The sequence below is a fragment of the Chrysochloris asiatica genome, unplaced genomic scaffold (assembly GCF_000296735.1).
Source record: "Chrysochloris asiatica unplaced genomic scaffold, ChrAsi1.0 scaffold00003, whole genome shotgun sequence".
NCBI classification, from domain to species: domain Eukaryota; kingdom Metazoa; phylum Chordata; class Mammalia; order Afrosoricida; family Chrysochloridae; genus Chrysochloris; species Chrysochloris asiatica.
Genome location: NW_006408521.1, coordinates 43,579,129 through 43,605,180, shown reverse-complemented (window position 1 = coordinate 43,605,180; position 26,052 = coordinate 43,579,129). Strand labels below are relative to the sequence as shown.

At 45.1% G+C, this 26,052-nt stretch overlaps 1 protein-coding gene across 1 annotated transcript in view; it reads right to left on the bottom strand.

The window, feature by feature from the left end:
* The window catches only part of VWA2 (von Willebrand factor A domain containing 2), a 40,212-nt gene extending 16,743 nt beyond the window's left edge, over positions 1-23,469 (bottom strand). Inside the window, exons 1-4 of the mRNA XM_006831488.1 lie at positions 23,418-23,469; positions 19,861-19,935; positions 18,811-18,944; positions 12,754-12,863 (exon numbers count right to left, since the gene is read on the bottom strand). Coding sequence (XP_006831551.1) covers positions 12,754-12,863; positions 18,811-18,944; positions 19,861-19,935; positions 23,418-23,469 — 371 coding nt within the window. The remainder of the gene's footprint in view (positions 1-12,753; positions 12,864-18,810; positions 18,945-19,860; positions 19,936-23,417) is intronic.
* Between the last annotated feature and the right edge of the window lie 2,583 nt (positions 23,470-26,052).

Sequence of the window (26,052 nt, the reverse complement as noted above, 5' to 3'; positions counted from 1 at the left end):
CTGGGCAGACGTGAAATGACCACCTTTTAGATAGCAGCTGAGATCCTGGGACTCCCAGGTAACCAACCGGGTGAGTCTGAAATCACTGGGTCCTCCTTTACTTGAGAACAGCCCCCCTCTCTCAGCAGAGACTCCAAGTGACGCCATCTAAACCACAATGCTGAAGGATGTAAATTAACTTAGTCCATGAACTTGGCAGTGGCCCTCCACATCTCTCTTGTATCGCGTAACAACTTCCTCTTCCTCAGGATGACACACGCATCTCCCACCTCCTCATCCCCCACGTACCAGCCCTTCAGGTTACGACGTGGTATCTTCTTGGTCTGGGATAGTGGAAAACTGGGCCGACGAAAACTGCATGTTGTTAGAATCTGTCAGAACTCTGCTGCGAGGCTGGAGGTAGTCATGTCTGTGTGAGGGACTTCCTAGTTTAGGATTGAGTGCTGGGCAGCTGACGTGCTTCTAGGGCCTGTCATAGAAGTCCCATCTCATTGGGATGCTAAGACTCCCTTATCTGTTGCGGTCACTGTTCTCTGAACCTACAGAGAGTTACAGGGTGTGTCGCGTGGTCTGGATCATCAGGGCACCCCACTCCCCAGCATCAGGCAGCTCTGTTCATCTCCCCATTCATATGGAGCAGAACATGACTCAGCACAATGGCCTTCAAGTTACAGAACCTCTCAGTGGATGACGACGCATCCAGATCTGAGTGGAGGCTAGCGGAATTGCTACAGGTATTAACTGTGTGCACAGAGAAGGCCCTGGGATGCTGACTGCTCACAGAAGACAGAGGGCTGTGTGGACTGGGGGCACACTGATACTCACACTGTCCAACAAGTCCTGCCCTTAACGCCACACACGCAGATGAGCCCATACCCACTCTTCTGATAGACAAACATCCGGCTGACGAGGGACCTGGACATTTTCAGGGAATGTGTGAGTAAATGTGTGTGTATGTGTTAACGTCTGTGTGTATGAACATTGGTGTACATGGTGTGTGAATACGTGCGTGTATAAGCACATGTGTGCGAATGAAGATTTGTGTATGTGTGAATGATATATGTGGGGGCTTCAAACAGTTCATGGGAATATTCCATTATTTTTTCTATTTTTCCACAAACTTTTTAAAGCCCCCTCGTATATGAACGCACATGCGTGTGAGTGTGTATGGGCATTTTTAATCTAACACTAAAAAGTATTTCTCATGCAAGTCTCACATGGGTCTTCCAGTCCAGGTGTCTCTCTCCTGGGTGGCTCTCCTTGGGGTCCAAGCATCCTTTCCTGTTGTGGTTCCTCAGTCCTGCAAGTCCCCATTCAGCAGAGAGACGGGGAAAGAGCTTGGAAGCTTGTGCCTGAGAAGGATTTATGGACGAGTCCTAGAATAGTCATTTTTATGGCTTTTTGTCTGAGGACAGCTCTTAAAAGGCAATTTCCTTTGTGGAGTTCCACTGAGTTAATAAATGTCAGCAAGAGTTGGCAAGTACTAAAATTAAAATCCTGCAAATTTACACAGGCATCTACATCAGTTAACAACAACAACTTGCTTTTATCAACCCATCAGTATTCATTGTGAATCCACTGTACTAGAAGAGAGTGAATGGGAGGCTAGAAAGTGTAACATGAATGCACTCCCCCTCTAAAGAGCTCTTAGTCTAGTTAAAGAAACAGACCCACGGGGACAAAGGTATCAGACAAAGCAGCAAATCATCAGATCAACGCAATGCACTGCTGTAGGGTGGGTTCTGACTCATAGGACCCTATAGGACAGAACAGAACTGCCCCTAGAGGGCTTTAGGGTTTCCAAGGCTGAAATCTCTACAGAAACACTTCCACATCTGCCCACTACAGCAGGGCTGATGGGTTCAAATTGCTGACTTCTTGGTTAGCAGCCAAGTCCTTTAACTATTATACCACTATTGTTGTTCTCGTTGCTAGATTCTGGTGAGTCGGCTCCAAGGCTGTAAATCTTTTGGGAAAAGAAAGCCTCACCTTTCTCCCACAGAGCTGAAGGCTTTTAAATATCATAGACAGTAAGAGTCCTGCAGAGGGAGTTCATGATGGGGTGCATGTCAGGGACAGGCTCCCGCAGGGACGGGGTGTCTGAATGGAGTCTTGGGGAATCAGGTGACCAAGAAAGGAGGTCATCTGAATCGGAGGAAGGGCATGTCCAAAAGCACAAGTGAGCAAACACAAACTGGGATCTGAGCTTGGCGTGGGCAACGAGACACCAAAGAGGAGCGCAAGCATGCAATGTTGGTGATCTCAAAGGCACCTTCAGTTCCCACAAGCTGTGCTGGCTCTCCCATTAGACGCTGAAGAAGATTCTGATTCTGTAAATAACACTATCTTCATCTTTCTTTTGGAACCTGCAAAGACTCTTGGGAGACCGGACTGTCTTCTCATTCTAGAGGGAACATTTAGTGCCATGTGTCTGCTATGTGCCAGACACTTCACGTACCAAACTGACTGCCACCGATTCGGGCAGGTATCAGATAAGAGCTGTGTTCCTTAGGGTTTCTAGTGGCTGGCTTTTCAGAAGTAGATCATCGGAGCTCTCTTTTGAGGAGCTTCTGAGTGTACTAGAACCACCAACCTTCAGCTATCAGTGAGTGTGCTGTGTCCACCACCCAGGAACTCTACGTACGTGTTACTTAAAGCCATCTTACAATTACACTCAGGGAAGAGTACTTTTCAAGCACTTACCGTGTGGCAGGCAGACATGCTATGTACCTTTCTCATATACTTCTCACCACAGGGCCTCTGAGAGAGGGAAGTTGAGAGGCAGGGCCCATCTACGGTCACAGTTTGTGAGTGCTGGAGGCAGACTTGAACACTGCACCCTCTGCCTCCAGGGTCAAAGTTTGTAAGCACAACACTATATGGCCAGTCTTCAAATCACTTGCCTCTCATCCAGCTTAGGAGAGGTCAGAACTGGAGTTGAAACCCAGCCAGGCTGATTCCAAAGCCACTCTTTACTCTCCAGGGATAAGTAAAGTAGACCCCATGGGCCAAGTCTACTCTGCTATCTCTTTTGTCAATAGTTTTCTTGGGTCAAAGCCATACTCATTAATTTACGCATTACCTCTGCTTAGATATGATCATCAAGGTCTAAAATAGTTACTATCGAAGCTTTCACAGAAAACGTTTGCCCGTACCTGTTCTATACTATTGTGCTCAAAACACTCATGGAACTCATCTCAAAAAAGCTGGTGCCCCAGACCCAGAGTGGGCCCAGACCTCCCTATGTTACCACCCACCTGGCCGAGAGCCCCCCACTCTTGATTATAGTTGTTGTTTATTTCACAGTTGTTATGGCGCAAAGCCTTTAGAAGCTTTCTCTTGGCCTCTTTTAAACCATATTAACATATAAACATTGTTTTTAGAATGATTATATATATATATATATTCCCCCCACACACACACACACTTACTGCTGTTTGGTGTGCTCTATTACATAAAGTTGCATTATTTTTCAGGCTGGGCCTTTTTAGTGGACATATAATAATAATAATAATCCATTGGATTGCAAAACCCTGATGTATTTTCTCATTTCTCTAAAAGGAAACATTAGGGTTGATGGCTTGAAAGAAGCCAGAGAAAGCTTTTAAGAGGCTTTGTGCCAAGGTGAAGTGGTGAGTCTGTGCTGTTCTCTTAAGGGCAGTAAAACCTCTGCAAAGCTACTGATGGGGCCCAAAAATATGTAATCACCTAAAACTCATGGTTGTCTTACTGGGAGATTAACGAAATAAGCTGCAAGCCTGCACAGCCAGCCAGCCACAAGCCCCAGGCATTCAGGAGGCAACCGCTGACCGCATTTGATCTGATGTTAAGTTATCTTGGTGTGACGCTGTAGGTTAAGTGCAGGACCACAAGGTAGGTTTGAACCATGAAGTCGGAGGTTCAAATTCACCAGTTGCTCATCGTAAACATTATACTGGGTCACTATGAATCGGAACCACCTTGATGGCACTTAACAACGTTATCTTGGAGTTGCTTAGAAGGACCAGCCCCTGGAGAAGGACATCCTACTCGGTACAACTGAGGGTCAGCACAAAACAGGAAGCCCGGCCACAAGATGGCCTGACACAGTGGCTGCAATACTGGACTCAAACACAACTGTGAGGACAGTGCAGGACGGGCAGTGTTTCCTTGTTATATACAGGGTCACTAGGATTCAGAACGGACTCGAAGGTTCTGAATATTATTTAATAATAATATTAAAACTGGACACAAAGCAGTGTTGGCAGAGTGAGTCCTTAACCATCCATCTCAAAGCAGACTTTTCCGGGGCTAAGTGCTCTGGGTGTTGGGTGGAGCTGCCTGAACTCGGTCACCATTTCAAATTCACAGCAGAAAGAAGAGAACAAGCCAGTGGAGGTCGTCTCGGCCAACATTCCCCAGCTCTGACTTCCACTGACCTCAGCAACCCCACAACCACAGCCAAGAATCTGTTACTGTTTCCTTGGCTCATTTGTGGTTCTTTATTGTTGTCCTCTGAGGACCTGCAAGTGTTAACCCTACACATGCCCGAATCAACAGCTGGATGTGTTCAGATCCATCAAGAGACTTCTCCCTCTAGGTTTCATATGTCATGAATAATATGTGGGGGGCTTCAAAAGGCTGGTGGGAAAATTCCATGATCTTTTCATTATACTTTCCCACAAACTTTTTGACGCCCCCTCATCGGCTCATACCCTTAGTTATGACTTTCAACAAAGCAGTGAAGAGGCTCAACTGGTGATTTGGGGACTGGGGGAAGGGTGGGAAAGGAGACCTGTGGTCAGTTCACCAAAAGTCAGCAGGTCAACGAGTACTGCCTTGGAAACCCTAAGGAGCAGGTCTACTGTCCTACAGGGTCGCTGTCAGTCCAAACTGACTCAACGGCAGGAAGTTCGGGGAGGGTGGGAAAGGACAGTCAGGTGGGGCCTAGTGCAGATGGCACTGGCCTAGGGAGCAGAACTAGCAGTGTGACCCTGTGGCCCTGGATACAAGTCAGAGGACACTCTGACCATGAGGATCCTCCTCTGTTAAGGTTTGGAGTGAACACCAGATGATCTCTCAGCTTCGGTTTGTTTGTGCCAAGTGTTTGCACTTTGCTCCTTTATTCAGACGAGGACAGCGCCATTTAGGTTAGTCACCCAAACAGCCCCCAGTGTCCAATCCTAAACTGAAACCAACAGGCAAAAGTTAATGTGCACATAGTGAATACCAAGTTTTGTTTTATGTTGTTTTTTATGGCCGCTTTACTAAGGTATAAGTCATATGTCATAAAACTCACCTTTTTAAAGAATACAACTCCTTAGTTATTAGTATATTCACAGTTTATACAATGATCACTGCTATCTAATTTTAGAACATTTTCACCACCCCAAAGAGAAAACAGTATCTATTAGCAGTTGTTGTTGTTGTTGTTGTCAGGTGCCACCGAGTCGGAACCGACTCATAGCGACCCCATGCACAGCAGAACGAAACAATGTCCGATTCTGGGCCAACCTCACTACCGCTGTCACACTTGAGTCCATCAATGATGCCACCTGGCTGATCCATCTCGTTGGGGGTCTTCCTCTTTTTCTCTGACCCTCCACCCCACCCAGCATGACATCCTTCTCCAACGATTGTTTCCTCCAGACAATATGTCCAAAGTAGGACAGACGAAGCTTAGACATCCTGGCCTCCAAGGAGCACTCTGGCTGCACTTCTTCCAAAACAGATCTATTGGTTCTTTTGGCAGTCCATGGCACTTTCAGTATTCTCCTCCAACACCACAACTCAAAGGCATCAATTCTTCTACGATCCTCCTTATTCACTGTCCAGCTTTCGCATCCATATGAGGCTACTGAAAACACAATGGCCTGGGTCAGGTGTACCCTAGTCCTCAAGCTGACATCTCTGCTCTTCAACACTTTAAAAAGTTCCTGTGCAGCAGATTTGCCCAGTGCAATACGTCGTCTGATCTCTTGACTGCTACTTCCGCGAGTGTTGATAGTTGATCCAAGAAGAATGAAGTCCTTGACAACTTCAATCTTTTCTCCACTGATAAGAATGTTGTTTATTGGTCCAGTGGTGAGGATTTTTGTTTTCTTGACATTGAGATGTAATCCATATCGAAGGCTGTGCTCTTTAATCTTCATAAGTAAATGTTTCAAGTCCTCTTCACTTTCAGCGATCAAGGTTGTATCATCTGCATATCACAGGTTGTTAATGAGTCTTCCTCCAATCCTGATGCCACGTTTTTCTTCATAGAACCCAGCTTCTCGTATTATTTGCTCAGCATACAGGTTGAATAAGTATGGTCAAAGAATACAACCCTGTCTCACACCTTTCCCAATTTTAAAACATTCAGTGTTCCCATGTTCTGTTTGAACAACTGCTTCTTGGTCTAGGTACAGATTTCTTAGAAGTACAATTAAGTGTTCTGGAATACTCATACTTCTCAATGTTGTCCATAGCTTGTCATGATCCACACAATCGAAAGCCTTTGCGTAGTCAATAAAGCACAGGTAAACATCTTTCTGATATTCTCTGCTTTCAGCCAAGATCCATCGGACATCAGCAATGATATCTCTCGTTCCACGGCCTCTTCTGAATCCAGCTTGAACCTCTGGAAGTTCTCTGTCAATGTATGATTGTAGCCGTTTCTGTATTACCTTTGGTGAAACTTTGCTCGCTTGAGATATCAAAGAGATTGTCCGATGATTTCCGCATTCCGTTGGGTCACCTCTCTTTGGAATGGGCATAAACATTGATCTCTTCCAATCAGTCGGCCAGACAGTTGTCTTCCAGTAGCTCCTCATTTTTCCCTTCTCTCGAGTCCCCGGCAACTACTCTTCTTCTGGTCTCTGTGATTTGCCTATTCTGGACCTTTCATGTAAATAGGATCACACAGCATGTGGACTTCTGTGTCAGACTTATTCACACAGCTTCGTGTTTCAGCGTTTATTTATGTTGTATCATATATCACTACATCACTTCTAGGGGCGTATTACTTTACATTGTATGTATACACCAATTTTCTTTCTCCATTAATCAGTGGATGGTTGTGTGACTTGTCTCCACTTGGGGATAATATGAATCATGTGCTATGGGCATCCATGTACAAGTCTCTGTGCAGACTATTTTTTCTCTCTTGGGTATATGCCTAGATGTGCAATGGTCGGGTCCTATGGTAAACTCCATATTTTCAGATTCTTTGGTTTCCAAATCAGTGACATCATTTTTTCCATTCTCACCAACAATGATGGGCTTCATTTCTCCACATCCTCATCAACGCTTAACATTGTTTGTCTTTTTCATGCCAGCCATTGTGGGTGGTTGTGAGTGGCAGCACCTCACTGTGGTTTTGATTTGCATTTGCCTGATGCCTAATGACGCTGAGCTTCTTTTCATGTGTTTGTTGGCCATCACGGAGAGATGTCTATTCACAAGGTTTCTTGTTAGGATGATGAAAATCAGATTACTTATGGAGCTGCATAACTCTTTAATTAGAGTTAACACCATTAAGTCATACACTTTAAGTAAGCGAGCGCTACAGTCTGTAAATCCCATCTTATGCTCTTTGTTTGTTTTTTAATGATCCATTGAGTCCTGGTGTGGCGCTGTGGGTTAATGCCCTGGACTGCAAAGTCAGTTTGAACTGCAAGGTCCGTCGTTCAAGCTCACCAGTTGCTCCTCAGAAACCCTCTCTGGGTTCGCTATGGGTTGGAATCAACTCAATGGCACTTAACAACAATAATAATTAATCCTATCTTAGTAAAGCTGTTGTGTGTTTTTTTGTTTTTTTTTAAGTGACTGTACATACTAGTCTTGGGGCAGTGGAAGAAGGATGGGGGTGGTTAGATGCCCGATGTTGTTAGGTGCCGTCGAGTCAGCTCCACTCATAGCAACCCTACGAACAACAGAACGGAACACTGCCCAATTCTTTACCATCCTCACACAACTGTTGTTATGCTGGAGGCCTGATGTTGCTGCCATTGTGACAATCCATCTCGTTGTGGATCTTCCTCTTTTTCTCTGACCTCCACTTTACCAAGCATGATGTTCTTCTCCTGACAACATGTCTGAGGTATGAGAGACGAAGTCTCGCCATCCTAGCTTCTAAAGGGCATTCTGACGGAACCACTTCCAAGACAGATTTGTTTGTTCTTCTGGCAGCCCATGGTACTTTAAATATTCTTCTCCAACACCATAACTCAAATGCACTGATTCTTCTACAGTCTTCCTAATTCACTGTGCAACTTTCACATGCATATGAGGTTGCTAAAAATATCATGGCTTGAGTCAGATGCACCTTAGTCCTCAAACTGATTACCTTTGCTCTTGAACACTTTAAAGAGATTTTGTACACCAAATCTCCCTAATGTAATATGTCATTTGATTTCTGACTGCTGCTTCCATGAATGTTGATTGTGGATCCAAGTAAATGAAGTCTTTGACAGCTTCAATCTTCTCCATTTATCATGATGGTATTTATTGGTCCAGTGGTGAGGATTTTTGTTTTCTTTACATTGAGGTGCAATCCATACTGGAAGCTGTGATCTTTGATCTTCACCAGTATTTTAAGTCCTCTGTACTTTCAGCCAGCAGCACTTATCATCTGCATACTACAGGTTGTTAATGAGTCTTCCTCTAATCCTAATGTCACATTCTTCATATAACTGAGCTTCTTGGATTATTTGCTCAGCATACAGATGGGTTAGTATGGTAATATAATACAACCCTGTCACACAGCTTACCTAATTTTAAACCATTCAATATCACTTTGTCCTGTTCAAATGACTGCCTCTTGGTCTATGTACAGGTTCCTCATGAGCATAATTGTTATTGTTGTTGTTAAGTGCCATTAAGTCACTTCTGACTCTCAGTGACCCTGTATAGGGTTTCTGAGGAGAATGGTAGGTTTGAACTGCCAACACTGTGATTAGCAGTCCAGGGCTTACCCTACAGTAGGGCTTACCCTACAATGAGCATAATTAAGTGTTCTGAAATACCCATTCTTCATAATGCTATCCATAGCTTGTCATGACCCAAACAGTCAAAACCCTTTGCATAGTCACAAAGCACAGATAAGCATCTTTCTAGTATTCTCTTTTGGTCAAGATGCATCTGAATCTGGCTTCAATTTCTGGAGTTCCCTGTCAATGTTGGCTGCCATTTTTTAATTCAGCAAAAATTTATATGTACATGATTTGAATGATATTGTTCAATGGTTTCCACATTCCATTGGGTCACCTTTCTTTGGCATGGACACAAATATAGATCTCTTCTAGTCAGCTGGCCAGGTAGCTGTCTTCCAAATTTCTTGGCATAGATGAGTGAGCGCCTCCAGTGAGTCATCAGTTTGTTGAAAGATTTCAGTTTGTATTATCAATTTCTGGAGCCTAGATTTCACCAACGCCTTCAGTATAGCTTAGACTTCTTCCTTCAGTACCATGGGTCCTTGTCATAACCTCTTTTTTTAAAGTTTTTATTGTAAATTGAGTGATAGTTTACATGGAAGAACATCAGCTTTACATTCATTCTATCATATTTCATTTCATTGCAATGATATTACAATCCCCTCCATGAATCATCATTAACAGCATTTGCTTCCATTCCCCTTTTTAATTGATGTACACCAAAGCACTCAGGAATATATAACCATTCAAATAACCAAAGGGTATACCCCAACAGCCTGCCCCCCGGCTGTCTCAGCACACAGCCCCTCTCCCTCCCTGAGTCCAGAGTCCCCAGTCGCTCCATCTCTCCATGTCATCTTCTCTGCCTCCATCTCTGGCGTCGCTGCTTCTCTGGATAGGGTTCCACACTCCACTCTTCTCCCTCGATGGTCCCAGGGACTTCCACTCCTGAACTGTAAGATCAACCACTTCCCTCTTTTGGATCATAACTACCTCTTGAAAAAGTTGAACATCAACCTTTTTTTTTTTTTTTTGATACCGTTACTCTGTGATTAACTTCCATCTTCTTTTGATGCTTTCTGCATCATTCAGTACGTTGCCCATAGAATCCTTCAATATTGCAAGTTGAGGAAAAATACTGAATTTTTTCTTCAGTTCTTTCAGCTTGAGAAATGCTGAGTGTGTCTTTCTAAATCCAGGTCTTTGTAGAATTCATTGTAATACTTGATTTTGTCTTCTTGAACTGCCCTTTGAAAGTTCCTGTTCAGCCTTTTTACATCTTCATTTCTTCCATTTGCTTTAGCATCTCTACACTAGAGAGCAAGTTTTAGAGTCTATTCTGACATCCATTTTAGTCTTTTCTTTCTTTTCTGTCCTTTTTAATGACCCTTTGCTTTCTTCCTGATGATGTTATGGATGTCTTCCAACAGGTCTTCTGGCCTTTTATAATTAGTGTCTAGTGCAGCCAATCTGTTCTTGAAATGAGCTCTAGATTCAGGTGGGATGCGTTCAGTGTCATATCTCAGGGACTTGTGTTTATTTTCTTCGGCTTCAGTCTGACCTTACATATGACCAACTGAAGGTCGGTTCCAGTCTTCCCCTGGCTTTGTTTGGATTGATCATATGGAGTTTCCCCACCATCTCTTTCCACAGACACCGTTAATTTGATTTCTGTGTGTGCCATCTGGTGAGATCCCTGTCTAGTCACTTTTTATGTTGTTTTAAAAGTTATTTGCAATGAATAAGTCATTGATCTTTTTAAAATTCTGTCATGTGATCTCCAGCATCATTTCTATCACCAAGGCCAAATTTTCCAACTAGATACTTTCTTTTTGTTTCCAACCATCACATTCCAATCACCAGTAGTTATCTATACATATTGATTACATGTTTGATCAATTTCAGGCTGAAGAAGTTGAATTCTTGAATTTCATCATCACTTGCTTTATTTAGTGCAAATCTGAATCACAGTGGTATTAACTGGTCCTTCTTGTAGGTGTACGGATAGTATCCTATCACAGATAGTGTTGTACTTTAAGATCGATCTTGAAAGGTTTTTCCTGACAATGAATATGATGTCATTCCTCTTAGATTTGTTGTTCCCGGCAGAGTTATACAATTGATTGATTGATTTAAAATGGCTAACACCATGCACGTGCTGGTGGGTCTACAGAGACCTGCGCCTGGGAAAAGAAGGCCCGAGCTCAGCGACTGTGCGACTGCAGGCGATGGCAATAAAGAGCTGGGACCAGGGGCTTCTGAGGGACTTCCAAGGATACTGGGGCAGGAGATAAATAAATCATAGAGACCAGAGAGGAGCTAGACATCAGAGCGCAAAGTGGCAAATTCAAGCCACTCTTCTGTGAGGGCCTGTAAGAACACTACTATCAGTTCTGAGCGTGTGTGTTCACACAGACTCACACACAGACACACCCACTGCCACTGAGTCAGTTCTGACTTGCAGCGACCCTGTAAGCACGAAGCACAACGGCCCCATGGGGTTTCCAAAGCTATCAATCTTTAGGGAAGCACATTGCCACATCATTCTCCCATGGAGCAGCTACTGAGTTTGAACCGCTGACCTTACGATTAAAAGTCTACTGTTTAACCCACTATGCAGCCAGAGCTCCTAGATAGAGCTATTGTTGTTGTTAAGTTGCCATGGAGTTGATTCTGACCCACAGCGTCCCTGTATAGGGTTTCCAAGGAGTGGCTGGTGAGCTTGAACTGCTAACCTTGTGGTTCAAACTGTCTTGCAGTCCAGCACATTAACCCACAGCACCATACCAGGACTCCATAGATAAAGCTAAAGAGCTGTGTTGTGACGTGCTGTCGAGTCGATTCCGACCCACAGCGACCCTGTATAGGGTTTCCACGGAGCAGCTGGTGAACTTGAACCGCCAACCTTGCAGTTCAAATGACTTTGCAATCTGGTGCATTAACCCACAGTGCCACACCAAGACTATACACACATATAAAACACATATATACACAAAATAAGTATATCTACATCATATGTTTTCAGACACATATACACACATCAGCTGACTTGAAATGTGTGCCAAATATGGCACTACCTACCTATATTTATAGCAGTTCAAGCTCACCAGCTGCTTCTTGGAAACCCTATACAGGGTCACTGTGAGTCAGAATCAACACAACGGCACTTAACAACAACCACCTATAGTCACAGGGTGCAAATATATCTAACACAAAAACAGTTGCTAATCATTTTTAAAGCACTTTCAGTAATACAAAAAAAAAGGCTCTGTTAACAATTTTAAAGCATCTAAGTAATACCAAGGAGTCCTGGTGTGGAGCTGTGGGTTAATGAGTCAGACTGCAAAGCCATTTGAACTGCAAGGTTGGTGGTTCAAGCTCACCAGCTGCTCCTTGGAAACCCTATAAAGGGTCGCTATGGGTTGGAACCGACGCGACAGCACTTAACAACAACAACAATGCCAAAAGACCCTACAAAACCCCAAACCAAACAGAATTGCTCAGAGAAGTAATAAGAAAACTGTCCAAGCTATAGTGGCAGGTCTAGGACTGCCAAGGACAGGTCTGGGACTCAGACCCAATGCTCTTCCCCGAGTGTAATCAGGTAGGTGACAGCTACACAGAAAAGCAGCAAATGCTTTTTGATTGGCATATGCCTTCCTGCCAGTGGTACCAGCATGTAATAGGAAGGGTAAACCAGAGCCCTGTGTGCACAGCTGGAGCTCAGGAAGCCCGACATCCACCTCTCCCACCAGCACACAGTGAGGCTGAGAATAACAGGGCCTCACCCTTCAGGGCAGCCCCTCACCGTAAGACAGCGGGTCTCATCTGAACCATGGTGTTATCTGCTCATACATACTTGAAAACCATCCGCTTGATTTTCGCCTTCACTTCCTGTCGGGTGGACAAAGAATCCAAGGGAAATTCCAGACGAGGGGTAGAACTGAACTGGAATGCTCCCACTCGGACCTGCAGGAGGAGACAGGCGGCCTGAGACCAGAGTCAAGTCATAGACGTTCCTAAGAGAACTCAAAAGGACAAAAAAGTTTAACAACCCTACCTCTCGGTAGTGTTGCGGTTACAATTCGGGCTGTTACCTCAAGTTCAGCAGTTCAAAACTACCATTAGTTCTGCAGGAAAAAGAGGAGGCTTTCTGCTTCCGTAAAGACTTATAGCCTCAGAAAACCTGTAGAAAGTCGCTATCAGTTGGAACTGACTCCTTGGCACATAACCAAGCAACCAACCAACAAGCCTCCTGTCCACTCAGCAAATACCAGAGCTGGAGCTATGTCCAGTATCCAACAAGAGGGTTCCAAAGTCCAAGAGGAAAAGGGAAACAGGAATCTGTCGCTGTTTTAACTGAAAACCTTCAATTCAATCTTCTTAACCCACGTTCTCCCAAAGCAACCAACCAGATGCTGTCGACTCTTACTCATGGGGACCCATGTAATGTCAGAGAACTGCTCTCCATAAGGTTTTCGTGTCCATGACCTTTCGGAAGCACGCAGACTCTAAGACTTTTCTGCCCAGGCACCTCTGACTCGCTAGCCTTTCAGTCAGCAGATGGAAGATGAGGAGGTGTGAGGGAGAACTTTTCCCCATAAACCTACTTTAAAGGAATCATGTGAAGGATTTACTCAGTTAATTTAAAAAAAAAAAAAAAAAACAATTCTCCAGAGACCAGTGTATTTACTGAGGTTAAAAGGGAAAGATAGAACTTCAAAACGAGACAAGATGGAAGCAGCTTGTGGTATTTAGTTTAATTGGTGGTTTGGGAGCAAACCCATAGTCTTTCGTCCCATTTACTGTATACATCAGGAGAAAGGCTACCCCCATCCCGGCCCTCCACACTGTAATCACTCCACAGCAGTTACCATCTTAAAGCCAGGAAGTTCTTTCTCAGCTTGTAGGTGTTGAGAGGATGACTTCAAACACCTAAAAATCTACCTCGAGAAGCGAGCTCCACACAGACCTTCTTTCACTGTGCTTGGAAGATACAGCGTTTTTTACAAATTGAAGGTTGAGTCGAACTAATCTGTCAGCACCCATTTTTCAATAGCAGGAGCTCAACTTTGTGTGTATCTGTCATATTTTGGTAATTCTCACAGTATTTTCATACTTTTTCATCATTCCAATGCAGTTTGACTACGAACCAAAACCCTGTTCACATCAAGTCAATTCCAGCTCATGGGCCCGTCTAGGACGGAGGAGAACTGCTCCTAAAGTCTCAGAGATCAAGGAATCCTGATGAAGACGCTGGAGGAGAAGCACAACACTGTGAACTGAAAGGTCAGCGGTTCAAGGCCACTAACTGCTCCTCAGAAACCCTGTGAGTTGGAACTGACTCCAGAGCACTTAACAACAACAACAAACCTTTAACAGAAGCACACAGCTTCATCTTTCTCCAGATGCAGCAGTGGGTTTGAACTACAGACCCCGAGGTTAGCAGCCCAATGCTTAATGCATGGCATCACCAGGACTCCTTAATAGACTACAGTATAGTATAAACGTTGACATGTACCAGGGAACCAAAAAATTAGGGTGACTTGCTTTGTTGGGAGGTTCACTTTATTGCAGTGGTCTGAAACAATCCACAGTCTTTCCGAGGTCTGCTTGTCCCTGAAAATGTCTTTCCTCAAAGTTATAGGAAGTAAAGCAAGGTTTCAAATCAGATCTGTTGTATCCCAGAGAAGAACACAAAAACACATCAGCAATGATATAAAACCTGAAGCCACAAATCAGTCTCAACATGTGAAATCATCATCCCAAGAACCTCCTAAAGCATCCCAACAATTCTGCTTGAGCATGCTAGAGGTCAGGCTGCTAGCTCATCCCCACAAATACCAAAAGAGGTCGGTTGCCACTGAGTAAACTAAGGCTCATAGAGACACCATGGGTTTTCATTGGCTGGTTTTCCAGAAGGAGGCCACCAGATCTTTCTTCTGAGCTGCCTCTGGGTTGGACTTGAACCTCTAACGTTTGTATTAGCAGCTGAGCAAGTTATCCATGTGGATCACCCAAGGACTCCTCCTCCTTCCAACAGACACACAATTCTGTGAGTAATACCTCTTACTTCCCTGAACATCCTGGGTCTTAGCTCTGTCTCCTTAATAAAAAAAGAGCCACCCTGCCCCTTTTCACACCCTGCAAATGATAGGCTCTCCCGGGTACACGTTTGCAGGACTCCCGCAGGCCTGACTCCTTGTTTCCTGACTCCCGCAGGCCTGAGCCACCCTGCCCCTTCTCACACCCTGCAAATGATAGGTTCTCCCAGCTACACGTTTGCAGGACTCCCGCAGGCCTGACTCCCTGTTCCAGGCACGAGTTTTCCAATGCTCTAGTCTAAACATCAGCTCCCACGTTCTCAGTGCAGTCAGGCAATGTTGACGTTCAATTTCCTGCACTCTGGGGACCTGTGGGCTGGGGCAGCTACTCCAACAATACCAACCATGAAGTATCGGCCATGTTTTTCTTACCTGACCAGCTTCTGCCCTCCATGCCACATTGCCAGCTGTCCACTTGCCCTCTGAGAGTCATTAGTTACCTCACTGGGAGAGACCCCTGGCTCAATAGAGCGAGTACTGGGCTGAAAGCCAAGAGCTTCATGAAGTTCTTCACACTTAGCTCTGTCCAGAGTTTGCTGTGTGACTCTAGGCAGTCACTCAGCTTCTCTGAGCTCCCGTTTCCTCCTCTGCAGAATGTTTCTCTATGTGCCATTCTCCAACCATCTGTACAGAGAGCTCTTCTCTCCCAACCTACCATCCTCAGGGATTCACAGGCCACCCATTTCAGGGCATGCCACATCAACAACCGAAGTCAATAGTGTCTGTCTGGGTACATTTCCTCCATCAGTAACTACTGAAGCATCACAGGGATTTTCTTCTCAGAAAAGGGGTCCTGGGCACAGAAGGTTGGAGTTTCAGCTGTCCTTGGCCCAGACCCTTCAGGTCTGTATGGAGGGCCGACATCACAGTTGGAACTTCTGATCTGGCCATGCCCAGCCTGCACGATGTCTCCTATGGTGTGTGTGTGTTGGACCGAGTAGTAGTATTTTGTTCTGTTGTATACCAGGGTTGTTATGAGTCAGAACTGACTCGATAACACTTTAACAACAATAAGGCAGCTTGTGGCAACCCTTCCAAAGTGACATTCATTTCTAGGGAAAAATCTGGCCCAAATTAAAAGTCAATTTTGCTCCTAAATTCAAGAGGTTTTACTAGGATTAAACCAGGAATGTCATCTTGGAAAACCACTTCTTTTTCCACAACCTATATGAGAATGTGAATAGTCTCTAATTCAAGCAATCATGGCCTTCTGGACCAAATGCCCCTTCTTAATTCCAATTGACTTCAGAGTAGGTAGTGAGTGATTCACAAGGGTTAAAATCCAGAAGGTACAAAAATATTCATGTCCACAATTCTCCCCCTGTACCTGTCTTCCATCTGCTGAGTTCCCAATGTTCCCCCACTTTATGGGAAATCACTGTCTTTGGCTTCTTAAAAATGCTTCCAGAGTTTCCATGTGTATTTAAGAGACAGATACAAATATGAAACATTCTTTCATCTTTCACCTAATAAATAACACAGCATTTGCACCTTAATTTATATATATATATATATATATATATATATTTGTTTCCTTTTAGACTTTTTCCATGACAGTGTCTACAGAGTTTCTTTGCTCACTTTCTGCAGCTGCCCACTGTCCCTATATATATATATATATATGTTTCCTTTTAGACTTTTTCCATGACAGTGTCTACAGAGTTTCTTTGCTCACTTTCTGCAGCTGCCCACTGTCCCATTAAACAGGAACCCAGAATGGATTTAACCTACCCCCACTGCCCCCCGGAAATGGAAGGTGCAAGTGGCTGAAATATTCCGCTATTACAACCAACGCTTCAACAAAGAACCTTTATGCGCATTATTTATATAATAACTTAGATCTGCAGAGTATCCATACAATAAATTCCTAGAGATGGAATTGCTAGGTCAAAAAGTCCAAGTCTATATAAAGTAAAACAAAAAAACCCATTTCATCGTTTGCGTGCTCCGCGAACTTTCATCCAAACGTCAATAACTGATGATACACGTTTTCTCCTTGATATTAACTGCAATTCCCTCAATATAATAGCATTCTTCCCACTTCCTCCCAGAGCCCCCTTTGTCCCTTTGCCCATCTTTCCTGCCCCCTTTCTGCCTCTGAACTTTGCTTTTGGGCAAATGCTGCCCTTCTGCCCTGTTCTAAGCAGTACATCTCTCACGGGTTACCTGTGTCTTGTTTGACTGAAAGGTGACAGAGGTGGGTGTCAAGTCTGTCATTTTGATGAACATGATCAGATTCCACCTAATGGGGCTCCATCAGCTTTGTGTGGGGATAACAGCTTTCCAGAGACTTGTCAGTGGAGCATGTGACCAAACTTGGGATTTTTGCTATTCTTGTGGTGGTAGTAGAGTCTTGGTGTGGCGTTGTGGGCTAATGTGCTGGACTGCCACAAGGTCGGTGGTTCAAGCTCACTAGCCACTCCTTGGAAGCCCTATACGGGGTCACTATGGGTTGGAAACAACTTGACGGCACTTAACAACAGTGGTGGTTGTTGTGTACCACCAAGTCAGTTCTGACTCATAGCAACCTTGTATAAGGTTTCTGAGGCTATAAATCTCTATGGGAGCAGAAAGCCTCAACTTTCTCCCATGGAGCAGCTAGTAGATACAACTGGTAACCTTGTGATTAACAGTCCAACGTGATCTAGTAAGTGCAAAACGACACGTCAGTTGGAAATTGGCTCTTCCACACTGAGTGAGATTGGGCATCTTTTCTGCTACGGGCCACATGAGCTTTGTTTCCTGGGAATCATCTATGTTTGTTGCCCCTTTCACAAACAAGAGCCCTGGCTACTACACTCAACTGATATTTAGGAAGAACATGAAATGAAGACACTAGTTATGGTTCCTTCAAGCAGGAGTGATTCCTTCCAAAGGTCTCTGAGTGGCACAAATAGTTTGTGCTTGGCCACTAACCGAAAGGCTGGTGGTTCAAATCCATCCAGTAGTGCCATGAAAGAAATGCCTGGCAATCTACTTCTGTCAGATCACAGCCACTGAAAATCCCATGAAGCACAGTTCTATTCGGAAACACATGTAGTTGCCATGTGCTGAATTCAACTAAATGCCAACTGGTTTAAGTTTTGCTGATTTAGCTCCTTCCATTGGTGTTCTGAAACAGCTATAGTTTTTGTCTGCTCAGCAGGTTTTCCCCTTCCCACAGACCCTCTTTCTAACAGGAAATCGGAGCCACATGTTCCCTCACCCCAAAGGGAATGAGAACTTGACTCAGGTCTGGACTGAGAATCTTTTCCTCCAGATTGCTGTGATTGGTCCAGAAGCTATCATTTGACCTAAACCTGGCAAATCAGAAGCCTCGCTGAGACTCTTTTTCTGAGATTTACAGAGACAGGGATGTATCTTTCTTTCTGCTGGAGTCACTAGATTGAAAGACAACTTTGCTATTTCAGGGAAACCTGCCTGGATATGAGGCCAACACAGGAAGGCAACATTGAGGGGCGGAAAATAGGAGAGTGAGCCCTTGGGTCCCACCCTACCTGGGTCCAGGATTTACAAGCCAGTAAGTGCCCTCTTCTGCTTCTGACTGGATCTCTGCCCCTTGCAGCCAACCCGAACTCAAACCCACTGCCATCAAGTTGGCTATAGGGCACAGTAGAAGTGCTCCGTAGGGCTTCTGAGACTGTTGACCATTACGGGAACCGACAGCCTCATCTTTCTCCCACAGAACAGCTGGTTTGTTTGAGCCACTGACCTTGTATTAATAGCCCTGAGCCTAAACCACAGCACCCCACAGGGCTCCTTCTTAAACCGAAGAGGCCCCTAAATCAAAGGCCCACAAGCCTTGCACTCACCCTCTCGAGGCTGATGTCCAGCGCATCACACACTGTGATGGCAAAGTGCTTGGCCCTCTCAAAGCTCCTTTTCCCGACGCTGTGAGAGCCATCCAGCAGAAATAGGACATCCAGCGCAGCCGAGCACTGCATCACTAAGAGAGAGGGACACAACAGGCGACACTGCTCCCCTTCTTGCCTCCAAAGGCAGAAACGAGCTTGTGGTGGGTGGGGCTGTACAACAGGGAGACCACCACACCGTGGACAGTCCCAGCCGGAGCTGGTCCCAGAGACAGGGAGACATCAAGTGATAGTGGACACATCAAATCAACATCACTTCTAGAGCTCTAGGAGAGGAAGGGTCTCCTGGGCCAGGGAGGGACAAGCCAGAGCCTTGGTCTCAGCTCTCAGGGGCAGGGGTCACAATCTACTCACAGGCACATGAGGCAGGGTTCCCCAAGAACTAAAGTAGCGACAACCATTGCACAGAACATCTTCATTTTCTGTCTCACAGCCATACTGTGAGATTCTGTTCTTATCTCTGTCTAGCCAACAGGTCAGGAAGAGCGGCATAACCGGAAATCAAGGAACTTCCTAAGCTGAGAATCAAACCCAGGCTGCCTGGCTCCAGAGTTCACACTCCCACCCACCTCACCACAAGGACATGAGAACGGGGGAGTCAGAGAAGACACAGCAGGTACATGGAGCTAAGGAAAGACAAGAGAATTTCACCAGTGGAGGGGAGGGAGGGCCTCTGGGAATAGTCCCCATGTGGGAACACTAATTATCATGGAAGGGGAAGGATTACGGCAGGAGACGAGGCTGGTAGGCGAGACCGGGATCATGTCACGGAAACCTTGACACTCAGGGCAAAATCTGGCAGCTCAGGGCTTTCACCTAGAAACATGACTCCACTGGGTCCCAGTTGGGGAAATGACTTGGGCCCCAGCAGAAGACAGTGGGACCTGGGGCAGTGTCTGGAGGGTCAGCTTCCCTACAGTCAGTCACACAGAAGTGGAAATGGGTGTTTGGAGGATGAAAGACGAAGGACGAAGTAAAACCCGGGCTTACTTTTGCTGGCAGCTGAGATCTTCCCAATGGTCTCCCTGCTGACATGGACTTCCTGAAGAGGGAAGGACTCAGGCGCTAGGAGAGAAAATAACACGAGCAATCATTCCAAGGCAGAGCACTTGTGCGAGTACCACCGGCTGCCACAGGAGAGACGAGAGGCATGGGCAGGAGCTTGAAGACATGCTGTTAAGTGCCATCGAGCTAGTTCCAACTCACAGCAACCCTGTCTAGGGTTTCCAAGGAACAGCTGATGGCTTTGAACTGCTGACCTATGGTTAGCAGTCCAGTGCTTATCCAACAGCAGGGGGCTTCAAAATCTTCATGTAAAAATTTCATTATTCTTTAAATGCCATTTTTTACACACATTTTTTGAAGCACTTTCATTATTTGTATCTCTACAATTAACAAACGGATACGTAAACCCCCCAATGATCCCACCTCGACCACAAGGTCAGTGGTTCAAACCACCAGTTACTCCCTATACGAACAGGGTCACTATGAGTGAGAACTTACTCAGCAGTACTTAACAACACAACAAATCAAGTACATTAGTATGGAAACTTGGGTATTGTGAAGAGAAATATAAAAGAATGCATACAAAGGAACTACAGAGAGATCAAGATCCTGAGGAGATGTTCGGTCCTGGTTAGACATAAAAGCCAGGTCTGTCTCTGGGTTGCAGCCTTCTGGACCATCTCTACGGACCCTGTTGAGTCCCTCAGACAAAATATATCTCACCGCCCTCAAAACTAACCTTAGATGCCACCAGCCAGAGAAGCAGAGAAGAAATAAATTCCATAGAGAAGCTCAAGAACAAACGCATAACACGTGACAAAGTGATGTAACTCAAGTAATAAGACAACATTTTAAAGGTGAAGTTTAAGTTCTCGGATTATAAATCTCCCCAAGAACGGAGGAAAAATTAAGTTAGAAAAAACATTCTCACAGTAGAGGGGACTGCAAAATGATATAAGCCTTTTGGAAAGGAAGATGGACCGGTGAGTTAAGAGTCCCCAAAGCACTCACATTCTCTGATGCTGTAGTGCTACCACCTGGGAAAGGATTCTCAGGCAAAAACAATGTTAGGGAGGGAAACAACGCTCATCAAGACATTTTCTTTAATGCTATTAGTAATAGAGAAAGACTGGAAATCATAAACATCCAGAGGGATAGGGATATGAAGAAATGTTGATAAATTTGTTCCAGGCACTTAATACAATCAAGGGCTCAAACACGCTGGGCTAAGAAGTTCATGGGTAAATGTTTCTTTCCTTCGAACACTCTGTCAAATTGCCAGCGTGGTCTTTGAGCAAGCAGCAGCAATTTATAAGATTTGCTTTGAGGGCAAAGTGGGATACGCCAAGAAAACCACCCAGAGTTCATTCAGATTGTTGAGCCAAGCATTAGGGAAGGCCTGAAGATAATGAAGGCGGGTTCTGAAAAGCCAACACCCTTCTGCAACTGACTCACAGTAGACTCCAGAGAAAGAGGGGAGATGAATGCAGATGTTTTATAATGTAGAGTGAAACGCAGGTAAGGTGGGCAGAGCCAGGAGCAGGAAAGGCCAGAGGAAGAGGACTGATGAATGAACTTGACAATGACAGGTGGCTGGGAAAAGAGGTAAAAAGAGCAAGAATCCTGCCCGGCAGGGAAGTGGGGTTTACAAGATAATACAGAAAAAAGATCTTCTTGTGTATAAAAAATGGCAGCTTTCAAAGCAGAGGCTGGAGCAACACTTAAAACACACACACACCAATCATTTGGCAAATTGGTTTTCCATTAAGTGGAACTTTCTGCTCTTGCTCATAATTCCCATGGTTCCACTGCAGCCCACATCATATACTGTCCCATAATGCAGTGCTGTTCCCATGGAGCAGTTCCAGGCCTCACGCAGTCATTCACCAAGCCCAGACCAACTTTCTGCATACAGCATGTAGGCACGAACATCTTCCAAATGGAGCTCATGAATTATTGGCAAAAAGCCCAGTACCCAAGGAATCCCCAAGGCCTTGCAGAGAACAGCGAAGTACTGCTCCTTTTTAAGCACCGTACCTGCAGAGAAAGCCCAGCCATCTCCCAGAGCGGAACAGGAGGGGAGCTGCATGGCCAGACTTCACTCAGCAAGGAGCCACTCTTTGTGGCATGTGCCCAGGTTGAGTCAGGGTGACATCACCGCCTCAGGCCTCCGCAGAGGCAGCCTGGGGCAGGTGGCAAGCTAAAGCATGGCTGTGGTTACCTCTTCTAACCAATTTGGCAGGCTCATCTAAAGACATCTGCCTGGGCCTAGAGGCTTCCAGCTGGGGTTGATGCTAATGGGCAGGCTGGGCTGAGAATGAATAAAACCTTCTTACTTTACAGAGCAGAAAGCATCTTCTTTTTCTTCTCAGAGTAGTCAAGAGTGGTATCGGAGAAGTCGGGAGATCTGGATTTTTGTCCCAACTCTGTTACCAATAACTGTGTGACCTTGAACAAATCACACAGCCTCTCTGAGCCTCCTTTGTCTTGGCTGTCAAACCCAGGGATGGTCAGCAACAGACTCAGCCCAGAAGGTCACGTTTCATAACCAATTTGGGTTGTTCTCAGGCTCCAGGGTCTTCCTTCAGGATGTGACCTGGGAGTCACATTGAGATGCCTAGTGGAGGATAAAGAATCTGCAGTCTCTTTCCTTGTCCACTGGACATCCATAGGAGCTGGACACTGATTGTAAGAACTCACACAAAAGCACATGTCAGCCTGTGTTCAGAGTGCAGGGCGGAGGCCCAGGGATATAAGAGATTTCACTAAGGGGATCTGGCCTGATTTGGGGGCCACACAATTTAGGACCCCTGTGGTGGAAGTAAAGGATGATGGTCAGGACTGAAACGAGAGGGGGCTGCAACACAAAGGGTGGAGGGGAGAGGGGTACCAGAGGGGATGCAAGGTGGTCACAGGTCAGGCCAGAGAGGGTCTCCAAAGAGCAAAGGGATGTCATCTTTTAGGGGTGGGTGTAGCTGGAGAGGGAGTTCTGGTGTGGTGTTGCAGGCTAATGCACTGGACCGTAAGGTCAGTTTGAACTGCAAAGTCAGTGGTGCAAACCCACCAGTTGCTCCTTGGAAACCCTATACAGGGTCGCTATGGGCCGGAACCAACTCGACAGTACGTAACAACAGCATAGTTGGAGTGGGAGTCCTTATGTGACATTTCAGGATAAACAGTGGACTGCTAGTAGCACGGTCAGCGGTTCAAACCCACTAGCCACTCCTTGTAAACCCTATACAAGGTCGCTATGAACCGGCACTAACTCAACGGCACTTAACAACAACAACAACATAGGGGGAGTGGAGAGGGGCCTGGCATGATCAGAGGAGTCGAGTGGTATCAGAGCTGGGACAGGTTTGCTGGGTGGGGAATGACCCAGAAAGACAAGGTCAGGAGGCTACACCCCAGCAAGAGAGGATGGGCCTCGGGTAAGCGAGACAGCTGCAGATGGGCAGAGGGGAGGGATTCAAACGATCCTTAGAAGTTTCAATCAACAGGATTTGAAGCAAATCAATCCCCCCACCATAAAAACACCTTACCTGTGGTAAATAAGAAAATACAGATGGCTTCCAGCAACAGGAGAGAGGGCATGGTGATCTAGGGCCAAGAAAATAAAAGCAGTAATGGTTACTTGTGTGAACTCCCTAATTCACGTCACCACCAAGAAGATACCTGCTCAGACTTCCCCAGGACAGGACCCTGGGGGTCTCTTCTCACCACAATAATGTGCATAATAGTCACAAAAACCCACGCAAGACTTTTACTCCTATTGTGAGGTGCTGCATGATAATGCGCTGGACCGCAAGGTCGGTGGTTCAAACCCACCAGACGCTCCTTGGAAACCCCATACAGGGTCACTATGAGACAGAACCGACTCAACAGCACTTAACAACAACTCTGTGTGAAACACCGACCTTACATCTTCCCCAGAACACCAGTCCTCATCCCTGAACCTATCCCAGTTTCCTCCAGCCCTTGCGAAGATGCTCTTGACCATAAGTTAGGTCCTGGGTTCTAACCTTGCCTAGCCCTTGATGTAGCACAGTAGGATAATAAATCGACCATAAAGTCAGTTTGAACAGCAAGGTCAGCAGTTCAAACTCACCAACAGCTCCTTGGAAACCCTCCACAGGTTTGCTTATGAGTTGGAACCAATTTGACAGAAATTAACAACAAGAAGCCCTTGATGGGTCACGTGACCTTGGGTATTATCACACCCCTCCTGGGTCTCCTCTTCCTGAAAGAGTTATGAGTCTGGCACATTGAAGACTTGATTGATTGCCAATGCCCTCATTTTCTTTTCTTTCTTCTTTCTTTCTTTCTCTCTCTCTCTCTCTCTCTCTTTCTTCTTTCTTTCTTCCTTTCTTTCTTTCTTTTTTTGTAGCTTGAAAGTTTGCAAAGCAAATTAGCTTTCCAGCCAGCCATTTATATCCATTTTGTTGTGACATTGGTCACTATCCCCTCAGTGTAAGAACACTCTTTCCACCTCCGCCCTGGGTTCCCCATTTCCATTCCTTCCTCCCTTCCTGCCCCTTCCTGACTTTTGTGCCTTGTTTCTTGGCAAATGCTGATGCAAATCTCCTCATTTTCTGGACCCTCCTAGCAAGATTTTCTTTCCCCTAGCTAAGAGAACAGCATCCCAAGAAAGACTGTGCTTTCTAAATTATTTATAAACTGTAACATGGCTGCTGAGAGTACATAAATTTGTGTGTGTGTGTAAGACACACCTGAATTTAGAGATCATCCAAAGAACAGATTTGATACATTAGACACTAAAGACTGAAGATCAGAAGAGTTGTGGGATGACATCAAGAACATCATACAGGAAGAAAGCAAAAAGTCATTAAGAAGAAAAGAAAGAAGGAAACGATCAAAATGGATGTTAGAAGAAACACTGAAACTTGCTTTCCAGAAGAGATGCTAAAGCAAATGGAAGAAATGAGGAGGTACAAGAGCTGAACAGAAAATTTCAAAGATCATCTCAAGATTGTTGTTGTGGATGCCATAGAGTCGGAACCGACTCATAGCGACCCCATGCACAGCAGAACGAAACAATGTCCGATCCTGGGCCAACCTCACTACCGCTGCCACACTTGAGTCCATCAATGATGCCACCTGGCTGATCCATCTCGTTGGGGGTCTTCCTCTTTTTCTCTGACCCTCCACCCTACCCAGCATGACATCCTTCTCCAACGATTGTTTCCTCCGGACAATATGTCCAAAGTAGGAGAGACGAAGCTTAGCCATACTGGCTTCCAAGGAGCACTCTGACTGCATCAACTCGAGAAGACAAAGTCAAATATTACAACAAAATGTGCAAAGATCTGGAGTCAGAAAACCAAAAGGGAAGAACACACTCAGTATTTCTCAAGCTGGGGGAACTCAAGAAAAAATTCAAGCCTCGACGTTCGTTATTGAAGGATTCTCTGGATAAATTATTGAATGATGCAGAAAGCATCAAAAGAAGATGGAAGGATCAGAATCACTGTACCAAAAGGAAATGACTGATGTTCAACTGTTTCAAGAGGAAGCATATGATCAAGAGTCAATGATACTGAAGGAAGAAGTCCAAGGTGCACTGAAGGAATTGGCAAAGAGCAAGGCACCGGGAACTGATGGAATACAAGTTGAAATTTTTCAACAAACTGAGGTGGCCCTGGAGGCACTCACTCATCTCTGCCAAGAAATTTGGAAGACAACTGTCTGGCCAACTGATTGGAAGAGATCCGTATTTGTGCCCATTTCAAAGAAAGGTGACCCAACAGAATGTGGAAATCATCGGACAATCTCTTTGATATCTCATGCGAGTAAAGTTTTATTAACGTTAACACAGAATGGCTGCAAGCATACATTGACACAGAACTTCCAGAGGTTCATGCCTGATTCAGAAGAAGCCGTGGAACGAGGGATATTATTGCTGATGTCTGATGGATCTTGGCTGAATATCAGAAAGATGTTTACCTGTGCTTTATTGACTATGCAAAGGCTTTCCAATTGTGTGGATCATGACAAGCTATGGACAACATTGTGAAGTATGAGTATTCCGGAACACTTAATTGTGCTCATGAGGAATCTGTACATGGACAAAGAGTCAGTTGTTCAAAGAGAACATGGTAACACTGAATGGTTTAAAATTAAGAAAGGTGTGCAACAGGGTTGTATTCTTTTACCATA